The sequence below is a fragment of the Rhinolophus sinicus genome, linkage group LG04 (genome assembly GCF_036562045.2).
Source record: "Rhinolophus sinicus isolate RSC01 linkage group LG04, ASM3656204v1, whole genome shotgun sequence".
Taxonomy (NCBI): domain Eukaryota; kingdom Metazoa; phylum Chordata; class Mammalia; order Chiroptera; family Rhinolophidae; genus Rhinolophus; species Rhinolophus sinicus.
Window position 1 is genome coordinate 164,464,823 of NC_133754.1, and position 15,293 is coordinate 164,480,115.

Genomic DNA, 15,293 nt, shown 5'->3' on the forward strand with positions numbered 1-15,293 from the left:
GTTTTTGATACAAGTGTACCTTTTTCCTGTCTGGAAATTTCTCTCTCTATTACACTATCCCTTCACTTGCCCTTACAATCAAGCTTGTCAATAACAACAACAACAAACTACAATCATTGACTCTTAAAAAACTGAAGTTTATTTACTTACTTTCATTATACAGTGCACCAAAAAAAGAACATTTTAGAGCTTAAAAGATTTCAGAGATAAATTTAACACAGCAGCAAGTACCTATCTATTTGACTCTTTGGTTTACCTGGCTGATCTCCTCATTATGATTATAAAAAATTACCTGTCCCTTTCCCATTTACTTGTTAAAAACTTTTCTTATAAGTAGGTGTTTTACTGCCTCCTTCACATCCTTGTTTCTGAGACTGTAAATTAATGGATTCACCATGGGAGTCACCACCCCATAAAACATGGATATAAGTTTGTCAGTAGCATCCAAATCATCTGAATGAAATGTCTCTCTAGACTTCGGCTTCATGTACATGAAGAGAATGGTCCCATAGAAGATGATCACCACAGTCAGGTGGGCTGAGCAGGTGGAGAAGGCTTTGCTTCTCCCCTCAGATGTATGGATCTTAAGGATGTTGACAACAATTAACGAGTAAGAGATGACAATCAAGAGCAGGGGCATCAATGTGAACAAAGTCGTGGCCACAAGCATGATGAACTCGTTGCCTGAGATGTCTGCACAGGCCAATTTCATGACAGCCAGAATTTCACAGGAGAAATGATTGATGACATTATTCCTACAGAAAGGCAATTGTACTACAAACACAGTTTGTACGGCAGAGTTGACAACTCCTATGACCCACGACCCAGCTGCCATGGGCACATAGGAATCCTTGCTCATGATGACAGGGTATCTCAGAGGGTAGCAGATGGCCACATAGCGGTCAAAGGCCATCATGCCCAGGAGCACGCACTCTGTTGTCCCCATGGCCAAGCCAAGGAACATCTGTACTGCACAGCCAGAGAAGGAGATGGTCTTTCTTTCTGAGAGGAAGCTCACCAGTGTGGGGGGAATGGAGGTAGTGGTGTAGCAGATATCCAGGAAGGAGAGGTTCCCCAGGAAGAAGTACATGGGCGTGTGCAGGTGGGGGTCCAAGATGCTGATGGAAATAAGGGTGCCATTGCCCAAAAGGATGACCACATACATTATTAAGATTAGCGCAAAAAAGAGTAGCTCAAGCCTTGGGTAACCAGAAAGCCCCTTTAAAACGAATTCCACCAGAATGGTTTGGTTTTCCCAGTCCATACTTTCTCTCTTTTACCTGTAAATATTCAAATAATTTACAAATAATAATTTCTTTACTGTGGTAAGTCCAAGTTCACTGATACGTAAATATTAAAGTTTGCTGTGAACCCAATGAGAAGAAGGAAGAAAGAAAATAGAGAAGAGAGAAAAGGTAAGGTAGTGAAGAAATAAAAAATAACAGGAGAAGTATGAGGGAGAAGCTCTTTCTAGATCAGCAACTTTGTGAGGTTTTATTCATACATTATCTCATTTAAACCATACAGTTATTATCATTTTAAAGATAAGGTCAAATGGAGAAAGAAAAACACCATATGCTCTCTTATACATGGACTCTAAAAACAAAAACAAAAAAACCACTAAACAGGCTCGTAGATACAGAGAACAGATTGGTGGTCATAAAAGGTGGGGGACAAGGGAGGAAGGAGAAATGCGTGAACTATTTTGTTTTGTTAATAAATTGAATAAAAAATTTTTTAAATAAAGATAAGGAATTTTTCTAAGCTAAACTAAGAGAGTTTAACCTAAAGTCATATAATTAATATGTAGCAAAGCCTAAGGTCAAACTCAAGCCTGATTGTCTTCCATAATTATCTGTTGTTGTTGTTGTTTTAATAAAGTGTGAAAAGAATATGGAATTCATCATATCAGAGATTGGGTTAGTTAACTTGTTAAGGCAACCTACCTCCCAGGTCAGGGAAATTCAACAGTAACCCACCGTATACTATTACAATACTGAAAGAAGTGTGTCAACACAATGGGAGAATGGTCAACAATAAATCCACCCAGTGTTTATTGAATGCCTGGTTGCCTAAAAAACGGGTGTAATTCATGTGAAGTCCAATAATCAGAGTATTTTTGTTACAATGTAATGTCCTTTTTTTGGTGACTTATAGAGTAATTTTAAATGTTTTATTTTTTAAGTTATCGTATAGTCAAATTGATTTTGTCTCTTTTAATGTACAGTTCTATGAATTTTAAGGCATGTATAGATTCATGTACACGTAACTATCACCATAATCAGGACACAGAAGTCTTTCTTCACCCTGAAAACTCCCTTATGCTGTCCCTTTATAACCACTTGTTTCATCCTCTCATAAATCCTGGCAAAGACAAATATTTTTTAACCTTCCAGTTTTACATTTTCCAGAATGTCATATACATGGAAATATGTGAGCCATTGTTGTCTGGCTTCTTTCACAAAGCCTCTGAGATTCACCAGGTTGTTATTTCTGAGTAGTATTTCATTGTATGACTGTACTACAGTTTATCTATTCACCTGTTGAAAAACATTTGGGTTGTTTCCAGTTTGGGGCAATTATGAATAGAGCTGCTATAAATATTTATGCACAGATTTTTGTGTGAACATTGTTTACACTTTTCTAGGGTAAATATCCAGGAGTGGCATACTGGATAGTATGAGACATACATATTTAAGTTTATAAGAAACTGCCAAACAGTTTTCCAGTGTGGCTCTGTCACTTTTGCATTCCAACTAGAAATGTATGTGAGTTCTAGGTATTTCCCATCCTCATTGACACTTGGCATTGTCAGCATATATATTTTTTACACATTCTAATAGGTATGCAGCAATAGTTCATCATAATTTTAATTTGCATTTCCCTAATGACTATTGTTTGGTTGGGCTTTTGTTGTTGTTATGGTTGGTGTTGGTTTTTGCCAGTCTTATGTTCTCTTTAATAAAGTGCCATTCATGTCTTTTGCTCATTTCTAATTGGGTTGTTTGTTTTCTTATTGTTGACCTTTGAGAGTTCTTTATATACTCTGGCTATGAATCATTTATAGGATATGTGACACGTATACTGTCTACAACGCTGTGACTTGTCTTTTCATTCTCCCAATGCAAACATCTTTAGTTACCATTTTAATTGGTTTCTGCTTAAGTCCAATTAAAAAAAAGACTACCACCTCGGGTGATTCCCCAGAGAAATATCTACTGCCATCACCCAGAAATCAGAAAGGGTAAGTTTTGCATTCAAAGACCTCAGAAATTGTGCCTCTCCACCTGACCCTCCCCCCACACACACAAATTTCCAGCAAATATCCTTGTTCATGGACACAGAATTCATTTAAAGTGCTCTAATTCATTCACAAAACAAGTAGACACTTAACATGTAGACTATTTCTCCTTATTCAGAAAACTTGGCAAAAATTTTAGGTCCAAACTGAATAACTTAAATGTATTTCAACTAGCTTCTAATTACCTATATATGCCTTTGGCCATTATTAGAGTACTTTTCCTTTCATCCCATTTTGTCCTTATTTCAACCAATTATACCTTTGATACTTTAGGATTCTTTTATACCCTAAAGATACATGCTTCTTTTACTTAGAGTCCTAGAGATTCACCTTCTTGATGCTAGCCACCCAAATTCCAATTCCCTGGTAAATGATAACTGAGAAGCAGTTTCACTCTGTGAGCTCACTTTATCTACTGAAAAAAACATGCAATTTTAATGAAATTGAGATTTTTACTGACATGCAAATGTGCTTTGGAGCTCATATTTATACAGAAAGGTCCCATAAACAATACAAAACCTCTATCGTGAAGTCACAGGATGTTAAAAATATTACAATACAGTAAATACAACTACACTCTCCATAGCCCCAACCACAGAGAGCAGTCGGCAGCTATCAAATTTGGAGGGAAACATGCATTACGATGGTTTTCAGAGTGGACAGGAAGAAGCTCAAAGAACCACCCAACAAGAGGGCGTGGGGCAGATCTGTGCTGCAGAAACAGCTACAAGGGACTCCACTTCCATTGCCCCAGCTTTGCTTCTTCCCAACCCTACCCTGCCTGGGGCCCTGCGCCCCCTAAAAGCCGGAGCTTCAGTCCACACTACTACACTCAGTTCTCACTAAAAGCCTTTTATCAGTGGGTTGGATCAATGACAGGCCTCTCTGGCTTTGGGCAGAACAGATGGACCCACACTCTATGTGGTTTCTATATGGAGTATGCCTGTGTATGGCCAGCAGTGACCTCAGGGCTGGGGTGCCTCATCCATGTCCCCTCTGCTTCCAGGCCATTAACTAGCTATGTGACCTTGGGCAATTTACATAACTTCTCAATATCCTTACCTACAACAGGGGATTTGAAATAGCCTCATTGTTGCGTTCTTGGGAGAATAAATAAAACAATGCTTGTATAGCATCTAGCATACGGTAAGCACTATTTTGGTTTCCTACATGTTTCACTGACTCGTTTGTTTTTCAAGTTCTTTTACATTTCTGCCCCCAGTTTCATGTTCCTACAAGAGTACCTTTAAATTTTTACTATCAGACCTGTATCTGGACTCTTCTTACCCAACCAACGCACTAATTTTCATCACATCCGTGGTATGACATGGATGCATGTTATACTAAACTCTAGTCACTTTGTAATGAAGAGTATTATGCCACTGTTGCAAAGCCCAATGGCATTTAAAACAAGGAACTCAAAGGTTGACATTGTTTTCAAGAAAGGCTAGTTGAATTCATTCATCTAAAAGTTGTGCATGTGTGTGCGTGCGTTGTAAAATATCATGTCTCAAGTTACCATACGAATACATTACTAACAACAACAAACTTAAGTGTTCAAAAAAATCCCCAAAGTACTCTTGCAAACATAACTGTGAAAGTCAGAATTCTTTCTTGTTAGCTAAGAACTCGTGTTTTCCCTTCATTTCCTTTTTTACACAGATCAAAAGAAGTATTCAAGAACAAGTAATAAAGTTTTCCAAACAGCACCCCCAGTGAAAGGCTCCACCAAGGGCTGTCTGCTCATGATTAGCGTTGGACAAACATGTGCTAAACTGAACCACAGAGAAACGAATTAGTGCCGTGAGGTAAATTGTTACAGAATCAAAACTTTGGTGACACCAGCCTACTTAACATTCTGGATCAAGAGTGCAAATCTGCAGCCAATTATACAGCAGCAACCTCATTGGACCAGTGAGAAATGACACCATTAGACGTGTGTAGACACTTGCACTGAACCAAGGGCCAGAAAATTATATTCTAAATGATTCTTTATTCCCAGTAAAATAAATTCTAGACTTAAATATCCATTTTGGGGATATTCAAATTACTCCAGATTTCAAGTTACTCTTTTGGTCATATTTTTCATTTTCTCACTATATCCAAGAAATTCCTCTTAGATGTTTTTATTCCTATTCTCTGTAGACTCTCTATGGTAAGAAATATCCTATCTCTAAAACACATGGCCTATGTTAACTCAGTTCACTGGATTGACATCCCCTTGGATTTGTGTTATTAGTATGTTTTCAGCAATTACCTCTAAGTAGAAGGTCGACTTGCCTCCTAGGTTGCAACACATAGCAGATTGTTTTGCCTTGATCTTCTATTTGCAGCCTTTCGTACAAAATTTTCCATGAGGTTGAATTTCTCAAGGTGTTACCAGAGAGGAGCCATCATGTCACAGGATTTCTTATCTGGAAAACATTGATGGCAAAGGTACTATTTCAAAATTGTTTTAAAACCTTCTATACATTATAACCAAATGTGATTGATTACAAAGGGAGTACATTTTGGTTTTGCTAGTTTAAAAGTAAGAGGAAAATGAATATTTGAGAATATGGTAGATTTCATTTGTCCTTCAAGTCCAGGCAGAAGCACCACCCCATTGTGAAGATCCAGGAAATTCTCCAAAGAATGTTCTCCTGACTCAGGAAGGCCATTTAAGTATTTCTTGCTCTCGGAGACTTATGCAATGTTGTAAGCCATAACTTTAAATTGCTTCAGGGACAAGATGTTTAAAACTTTGGAAAACTTCAAGAATAATCCCCGAAAGACTTAATTATATTAGATGCATTACTGTATTTCAAATTCCCAATCAGAAGTTTTGAGGATGTATCTTATCCCATTCTCAATATATTATTTTACACTGCAGAAATCTTCAATCCAAACATATTCTAATGGCTTTGTCCAGACCTTTGCTCATTCTTCCATGTCTTATTTTTTATTAAATTTATTAGGGTGACAATGGTTAGTAAAATTATATAGGTTTCAAGTGTATAATTCTGGAATACATCATCTATATATCTATCACATTGTGTGTTCACCATCCACAGTCATTTTTCCTTCCATCACCATATATTTGACCCCCTTGACCCTCATCTACCACCCCTCTCCCCCATTTCCCTCTGGTAACCACTAAACTATTGTCTGTGTCTAAGAGTTTTTGTTTCTTTGTTTGTCTTATTCCTTTGTTGCTTTCTTAGATAATATAGTAGAAAGAACTTATTTAGCTACACTAATTATTGGCTATTAAGAATAAGAAAAAAACTTATAAAGTTCTAGACATGGTTATAAGAAATATATATAGTTATAGTTTTTTAATTGATGTTTATTAAATTAATGACTGAAGAGAAAGTGTTCTATTGTATAAAATAATCTAAAAATCATTGCCTTTGACTCTGAAATTCAGAACTACTATGGGGTTATGTGACTATGAATGGCATTTTGAAATTCACAACAAATTTAGAAACTTTGAAACCACAATGAAAACATAGAAGCCATCAAGCTATTTGATTTTCTTATAACTCTACAACCTAATATGTAACTCAACCCCACTCCATACTGTGTGCATCTCCAAAGCATTCACCTAAAAGACACAGACCTATCACCCAAATTAATCGGCATAAAATTATTATCTATATAATGTAAACAACTAGGAGGTAATGATGAATATATATATTCCAGGTCCTCTCAGCCATATTCTGCTTCTATAGACAGTGCTCTCCTTTTCTTGAACTGTTTCAACCAAGTAACAAATGCAATTTGTTCACCACAAAACCACTAACCCTGGTAAAACAGACTTTGACTAAAGGTCTAAAGATAATGGGGGTGGGGGGGACTCATAGCACTGAACAGGAAACAAGGTAAAACTGGGTATTCGACATCACTATTTCTGCAGTTCAGTGACATGATCACAAGGAATTGCTTCCTGGACATCTTAGGTCCTGCCTGGTCTGCCACCATGCAGCTAAGCTTCTTGCCCAAGAACAGAGCTCTTTACCCGTTTCTTCCTTTCTTCTTCCCAAGTCCTCAAAATCCTATGTCCAACATTACTTAAGTGAAACACCTAAATAAATCACTTCAGAACAATGTTTCAAGGAAATGAAATTATTCTTTTACTTTTCTTGACAGAGAAGTTTTAGTTACTATTAATTTGTTTTTTCAATCTATGTCATTAATGCCAGGACATGGGGCATAATTTTGTAAAGCCAAATAAAGCCCTCCACCAAAAATTTGTTTAGAAAGCTATAGTTATTTGTTCTGTTATCACCTAGGATGTAGAAAATATCTTAATGGAGGGTAACTCACTCTCAATGTGTATTCTCCAGACCTAAAGAAATTGCTTAAATTATTTAAATTGAAAATTTCCTTTTTTTTTACTATGAGTTAAACTTTCCAACATAATGAGGTGTCTGTTTCAATTTCTTTCTTTTTTTTAATTATATTTTTTTGTTATTCACATGTATCCATACTTATTTTAGAAACTTGGCTATTTCAGAAAAAAATACCATAGTTAACTTTTGGACATATCTTCCCAACCTCTATTATGCATATGTTTTATTGCTTTAGGTTTTGATTTTGCAAACAATGTTGGACACTAGTTTTTGTTTTTCTTTTACTTAACCATGTTAATGTAAGTATTTTTGCATTAATACAAAATCTTCAAAGATATTCTTTGAGAGTTGTAAAACAGTCTATCAAACAATGCACTGTGATGATTTCATAATTCCCCATCATCAAAATAGACAAGTATGAATAACTGCTTCAGAAGGTAGCATGCAAAGATAGCAAAATTATCGAAAACTCCAAGTCCTATGGGAAATAAATAGCAATTTGTCAAATACTATCCATAATCTTAATTTTTTTCATTTCCTTTACCTAAACAGATTATGAGACTCCATCTTATACAAGTAAACAAAAATGCAGGAAACATTTTAAACACAAAGTGCATTCAACACAGTACTCTCTTGAAGGATGAACGACCTAGAATCTTTCAATTGCTTCTTAAAGGAGTCACTCTAGCATTACAAGAGAGATATAAATAATGGCCTCTACTCAATAAGTGAGATTTTTTAAAGCATTAAAAGTGATGAGTGGCTTCCTAGAGGAATGTTTGCAAGTAAAATCTTTTGGCAGCAATCATTTTGGAGCTGTCAGAGTACCAAATATACTACCCTCGTCTTGGTATAAAGTAACTATTTTCCTAAAATAACTTCCAAACATGAATAAATATTTTGGAAAAGTTAAAAAAGGAGAAATGGTATTTGACCTGATTCATATGGTCCCTAAAACAGCTTCAGTAGAGACTCCAGAATACTGATGGTTGTTCAAAACCTCTATCATGGTTTTATTAGCAAACTAAGAATAGGTTGATTTTGCCCCTGGAGTAAATCAAATTCCAATCTTCAACAATACTGAATAGGAGAGTATCTTGGCCTATATACCTTTTCATGCTCTCTCTGTAAGCTCGCATGGTTTGGCACAGCATGGGTTGAATAAGAGTCCTGTTTTCCATAGCCAATAGGATTATAAATTTGCTTCTCTGCTGACTAAATGGTCTGACCATTGTTTCCTTAGGGAGCAGCATAACTTGTTGGCAAATGACTATCACAAGGCAAATCTGATATCATCTCCACAGCCATTGTTTGAAAATATTGAGTAGTAACTCATCCATTAGATAAACTAATTTATTTATCTAGGGATATATTTTGCAGCTGTGGTGGAACATCATGCGGATGCAGAGCTGTTTTTAGAAGGATTCTGTGATTCATTTACTATAAACAGGAGGGTCACTTGCTAATATGCACTCTTTAATTTTTTTTTTCAAATTAAAGACATAAGCTCCACACTCTTTGGTACACAACTCAGATGCTTTAGCCGACCCAAAATGTCTTCTAAAAACATATTGGCCCTAATTGCAAATCAACAAGTTGAATGACTTTCATATGCACAGCCTATGTGCAATTTGGTTGCTTTTATATCTAAAATCTAAAGAACAAGAAACTGTTTGCAATAAACTACACAGAAGTTTCACCTTCAAGTCTCACCTGGATGTTTAGTTTCACATTGTGTAGTCTCCCAGTACTATTCTACACACAGCTGAAGCACCAATGGTGCTCTCCGAGGTATTGGAAAGAAATGATCTAAGAGGACTGGCCACTCTTGTGTGCTCTGTAGAAAAGCGGAATCATCATCACCCAGTGACAGGTTCATAAATGCAGATCTCAAAACCCACTTCAGCCCCACTCAATCAGAATCTGTATTTTTCAAAGATTCCCCCAAGTGGTTTATATATACACTAAAGTTTGAGAGACATCCCATGAGATCAGTGGGTCTCATCCTTGGTTGTACATTAAAATCATCTGGAGAGCATGATTTTTTTTTAAAAAAAGATGCCTGATTCCCACCATTTAGCCAACTTATATAATGTTTGGATGATAATAAAGTGTAGTTTAAAAATACATGATATTTAAAATCAGGAAAAAACAGATTTTGAATAACAGCTTGCTCACTTACTATGATTTTATATAAATTTCTTTCTGGTTTTCATTTTCCTCAGAGAATTATAGTGATAATAAAATAAGTAATGCGTGTAAACACATTGGTAAACTATAAAACTCTAAACAAATGATATTGTTAGCGACTGTCATAAGTGTAAAACCAAATATATAAATCTTCATTGAAAAAAGTAAAGCACAGTTTGTCTACCAATTTTTAAAGTGGAGTTTGTGGACCAACTGCATCATAAATAACATGCTTGTTAAAAATGCAAGTCACTCTTCTCTGCCTCAGACCTTGTGCATCACAATCTCAGGAAACAGAATACAGAAGCCTGCATTTTTAATAAGTTGCCAGTGTCGCTCAGCTGCTCTATGAGTATGAGCTAGAAAAGGAATTCCACAAGCTAATCCACTAGTTGTTTGACCTCCTACCCCAATTACCCCCTCACTTTATATAATACCACTCATTTAACTTATATGTTGTTTCTTTTTCTGGATTATTCCAGGTATGAGAAAGGAAAATGGAAAGGACCAATGGGACAACTAAGATTGAGTTCATTCTGAGTGATCTTTCTGAGTTCCAAGGAATTAACAACATTTCCTTGTTGTCATGTGCTTAGTGATGTACCTGATAATCCTCCTGGGGAATAATAGCCCCTTGATCATCTTAACCTTCCTAGAATCCCATCTCCACATGCCCTTGAACTCCTTCTTTGGTAGCCTCTCTTTCTTGGATATGTAATACACATCTCTTTTGTCCCCTCTGTGCTGACAAATTTCCTATCAGAAAATAATTCTCATTCACAGGTTGTTCTATATAAATGTTTATCTCTTTATGTAACGGGGTCCATCCACTAAGTATGTGTTCCTGTCAGTGGTAGATGGCTTCTTGACAGCCATCAGCAAATCTCTGAAACAGCCCCTCATAAGACACAATCACCACTGTTATGGGGAACAGGTGGAAAAGTCTTTTTCTTCCTTCAGCTGAATTGCTTTTCAGTACAGCATAGATGATGCAAATCTGGGAAACAGAAATTAGCAGTAATGGACCAAATGAAAATATTACACTGCCTAACATTGTTACACTCTCATTCAAGACAATATCTGTGCAGGCCAGCTTTACTAAGGTAACTATTTCACAAAAACTATTAATGATATTTCTTCAATAAAAGAACACTGGTAATGTGAGTATATTTTGTGACAGTACATTGAAAAAGCTTAACCTCTGTGCGATAGATGCCCATCTAAAGGGGAAAGCCACAGCACGGTGGCTCTCTTCTAAGAATAAGTGCTAGAGCCAAGCAGGACTTGAGGGACAGAACTATGTGGGTGTAGAAGGAAGCCTTAATTCTGAATTCACAGAATCTTTCCATTGGGTCCATCTTATTAGTCCTTCTATGTACATTTATGCGTGGTTAAAATACATCCCCACTGCCCGTGTTAAATAAACACCTAAGCCTTGTTCTGACTCCTGTCATCCTTCCCACATGCCTCACAAAGCAAGTCCATGTCCTCCTTTGAAAATGTTCTGTTGTGGTCTTCCCCAGGGACATCTGTCCCCACTTTCCACTTGGAGAAATATTACGTACCCTTCAAACCCAAGTAGAAATGTTTATGATCTACTCCTGAAAGATGATTTTCTATGATTTTACTGCTTTTAGTTTTATAATAGGTTTTATCACAATGTATAATTGTTTTATTCCAGTTTACCCCATTTCTGCCAGTGGATGGGATAGTACTCAAGAGCAAGACGCAAAGCTTATTCGTCTTTACTGCTCCATTTTAGCAAAACACATTGATTTTTCCATACCTGGGGGTTTGGGTCTTGGAGTGAAAAAATACGTCGGGAACATCACTTTTAAATGTTTTTCTTCTTCTGAAAAATATCATAAGTTCTTCCAAGGGGCACATAAAATCATATTATACCTGGCAGCACAAAGTAACTTTTTCTATTTAGTAGGAGCGAGTCTCACTTTCTCAGCAGAAGCATTTGTGTCTGTGACTTTATTTTCAGGTATTTTGTCTTTTCATTCACCTGAGCATGATAAATGCATCGCTTCACTGGTATATTCTATATTCAGTTCAATCAGACAATTTCCAATAAATCAATCTACTAACCAATAAGCATTTTATTTATTGGACTCCTACAATGGACCTAAAAGCACTTACACAAACTATGGAATAACACTAGGCTATAGAAGGACACAGAAGAAATAAAGGATCTAGTCCTTGCTATCAAGAAACTAATGAATAATTATAAGTTAATATGGCCCATGTTTCTAGTACTCTAATGTTTTCAAACATTTTCACATGAAGGATTTCACTGGCTAGGCACCTCACGTTGACCAAGTTGGGTTTTAATAATTATGAAACTGAATTTCAGAGAATGAGTCAGATTTTAATAATTATGAAACTGAATGTCAGAGGATAGGTGAATTCAGTGATTGTCTAAGGCCATACCATTGGACTCCAAGTCTCTTTACAATGTTCTTTACATTGTCATACATGAATATATTTGTAAGCACAAATGAATACATGTAAAGCAATGTGAATACTGAACAGTTGAGGAGAAAATACTGTAGAGTGCAGGGATTAGTCAGTGACATGAAAACATACATGAAGCACCTTGTAAAGTTTAAACCCAACTTTAGAAAGAAGGAACAGAAACATGAGGAAAGAATAAAGGCAGAAGCTTGCATCCAGAAGTCAAATCGGCTTCTGCACCACATGAAATATTTAAACAATACTATCCTCCAACAACATAGAAGAAAATAGACGATTAGAGGCATTTTTTCTCTCTGACATAAGTGCTGGAAAGATCTTCCACTCATGAAAAAGGACTAGAAGCCCTAGGAAAGATGCAGAGGTGAATATATATAGTCAGTATCCATATATCAGAGCCAATTCTGGTAAAGCCTAGATTTCCTATACCTGTGGAATGTCCCCATTGATGTTACTTTCTGTTTCTTCTCTGTTGCTTCTATTAGTTAACATAAAATTTTAAACCAAAGGATCATGAATGTTATTTGAGAAACTTTATTCCACAACCAGTCAGGAAGGGAATAGAAACTCCAAGGAACTGGGTAGGTCTCGGTACTCTGAAGCCTACAGGAAGGAAGAGAAGATAGGGCTAGTGTCTGGCCAAGGAAGGTAAAACAGTCCTGGGAATTTTATCAACAGGAAATACACCACTTTATCCTCCCTAGTGCCAAAGTGATCTTTCTAAAATGAATCCAAAAGCATCAGTCTCTTTCTTGTAACTCTTACTGGTAGGATTCTATTGCCTACCTTAGTGTTTTAAAATTCTTCCTAGCATCAGACTATTTTTTTCCAAATAAAATATTATGTGGAACCCTGCAGCACATAAAACAGGCAGAAGCAGAGCCAGATAGAGGGTTAGGGGTATCAAAGATCTGACTTCTTAGAATGTGCTCATTTGTGTGGTAGCCCTGATGTACCCCCCTGAGAATAGAGGGTGACGACCTCAAACCTATAGAGATTGGCTGCTTATCTTAGCATCTGAAACCCTCACAATTGGCTCCAAGCTGCCTTCCCAATCTTCTCCCTTGTCACTACATCAACAACACGACCCAAATTCAACCAACTAAACGGGTAGTGCATTCATAGTCATCGTGCAACACACATGCTGTATTCTCTGTCTGAAAATTTCTTCTGCACAAGAATTTTTTCTGCACCACTGGGAGAGTTGTTTTTCCCAGTTCTGCAAAGCAGAAATGGCCCTTTCCATTCCTAGGATTCCCTCTTCCAGGAGAAACGTACATATTCCCCTGTAACAGCACTTAACACACTGTATTGTCTTGTGACCCACTAAGTTAATCATTGTTTTGCCCAGTCTCAGCGTGGTGAGGCTGCAAAGCAAATGGAATCCATCACCAAATGTCTGAAAGAATACTGTATACCTTTACTGAAATTTCCAAAAGACAACGAGGAAGGATCCAGAACACCAGCATCAAATCTTCCCAGTTAGCCAGTTTTTTCCTTTCCTCTATATTTGCAGTATCTATTTCGGTATCTCCCAAATCTATCTTCAAAATCTCTAGAATACACTGCTTTCTTCTTCATTGCATTATCCCCTCTTTCTCACTGTCTTTTTTTATTTCTTTCTTAGAGATGGTCCAAGCCCTTTCACATGATGCTTAGCTTATCCCATTAGTTTGTCCCATTTAAATGAGCCCAATAAAGACCCAACACACTATGAATGCAAACCAAAGATCCAGCTTAGAAGGTAGGGAGAGGAAAAAGCTGTAAGTATTCTTTAATATTTTTGCCCCCAATTTATGTGTCGGTCTGTATTCCACAAGACTGTGTGCTCCTTGATCATGTTTTGGTTTTTGCTTCCATGTTGTTTAGTTTTTTGATGTATCACCAACAGTTATCACAATGCCTGAGATAAAATAGGTTGTCAGTAAAGACTGCTTGATTGCATAATTGAAATAAGGAAAAATGATTGAATGCATGGAAAGCTCATATTCTAAGGAAATTCATGCAACTGCAAAAATACCTAATTTGTGACACTCTAGACCCATTATCCTCATGTTCTCAGAAAACTGTGCTAGCAAGTTCTTTAAAAACTAAGTCTTTTTTCTTTTTGAGTCATTTAAGAGTAAAAAAATGGTTTTCACTCAAAAATACCAGTGCTTTTCCATTGAAACCCAAGATAGATCAAATTTCCCCATCAGATTTTTTTGGTAGATACCTAGGAGAGGGATTGCTGGGTCATATGGCAATTCTATTCGTAATTTTTTGAGGAACCTCCACACTGCCTTCCATAACGGCTGCACCAGTCTGCATTCCCACCAACAGTGTATGAGGGTTCCTTTTTCTCCACAGCCTCTCCAACACTTGTTACTATTTGTCTTGTTGATGATAGCCATTCTGACTGGGGTGAGGTGATATCTCATTGTGGTTTTTATTTGCATTTCTCTGATGATTAGTGATGTTGAGCATTTTTTCATATGTTTATTTGCCATTTGTATGTCCTCTTTGGAGAAATCTGAAAACATTTATACATAAAGACACATGTGCTCCAATGTTCATTGCAGCTTTGTTTACGGTGGCCAAGACATGGAAACAACCAAAGCATCCTTTGATAGATGAATGGATAAAGAAGCTGTGGTATATATACACAATGGAATACTATTCGGCGGTAAGAAAAGATGATACAGGAACATTTGTGACAACATGGATGGATCTTGAGAGTGTAATGCTAAGCGAAATAAGTAAGACAGAAAAAGCAGAGACCCCTAAGATTTCACTGATATGTGGTATATAAACCAAAAACAACAACAGAACAAGACAAACAAATGAGAAACAGAAACTCATAGACACAGACAATAGTTTAGTGTTACCAGAGGGTAAGGGGGGTGGGGGGTGGGAGATGAGGGTAAGGGGGATCAAATATATGGTGATGGAAGGAGAACTGACTCTGGGTGGTGAACACACAATGGGATTTATAGATGATGTAATACAGA

At 36.8% G+C, this 15,293-nt stretch overlaps 2 protein-coding genes across 2 annotated transcripts in view; one reads left to right on the forward strand and one right to left on the reverse strand.

Moving 5' to 3' along the window:
* Positions 1–288: 288 nt before the first annotated feature.
* Positions 289–1,264, reverse strand: OR13C2 (olfactory receptor family 13 subfamily C member 2). The gene has a single exon (XM_019734164.2). It carries the CDS (start codon positions 1,262–1,264, stop codon positions 308–310), a length of 957 nt encoding a protein of 318 aa, XP_019589723.2. The 3' UTR covers positions 289–307.
* Positions 1,265–10,411: 9,147 nt separating this feature from the next.
* The window catches only part of OR13D1 (olfactory receptor family 13 subfamily D member 1), a 37,967-nt gene continuing 33,085 nt past the window's right edge, over positions 10,412–15,293 (forward strand). Inside the window, 1 exon segment of the mRNA XM_019734154.2 lies at positions 10,412–10,499. Within this exon segment, the coding sequence (XP_019589713.2) occupies positions 10,412–10,499 (88 nt within the window).

What these genes read in the sequence shown, in the direction of transcription:
- OR13C2 (XM_019734164.2), bottom strand. Translation starts at nt 1,264, where the DNA reads ATGGACTGGGAAAACCAAACCATTCTGGTGGAATTCGTTTTAAAGGGG.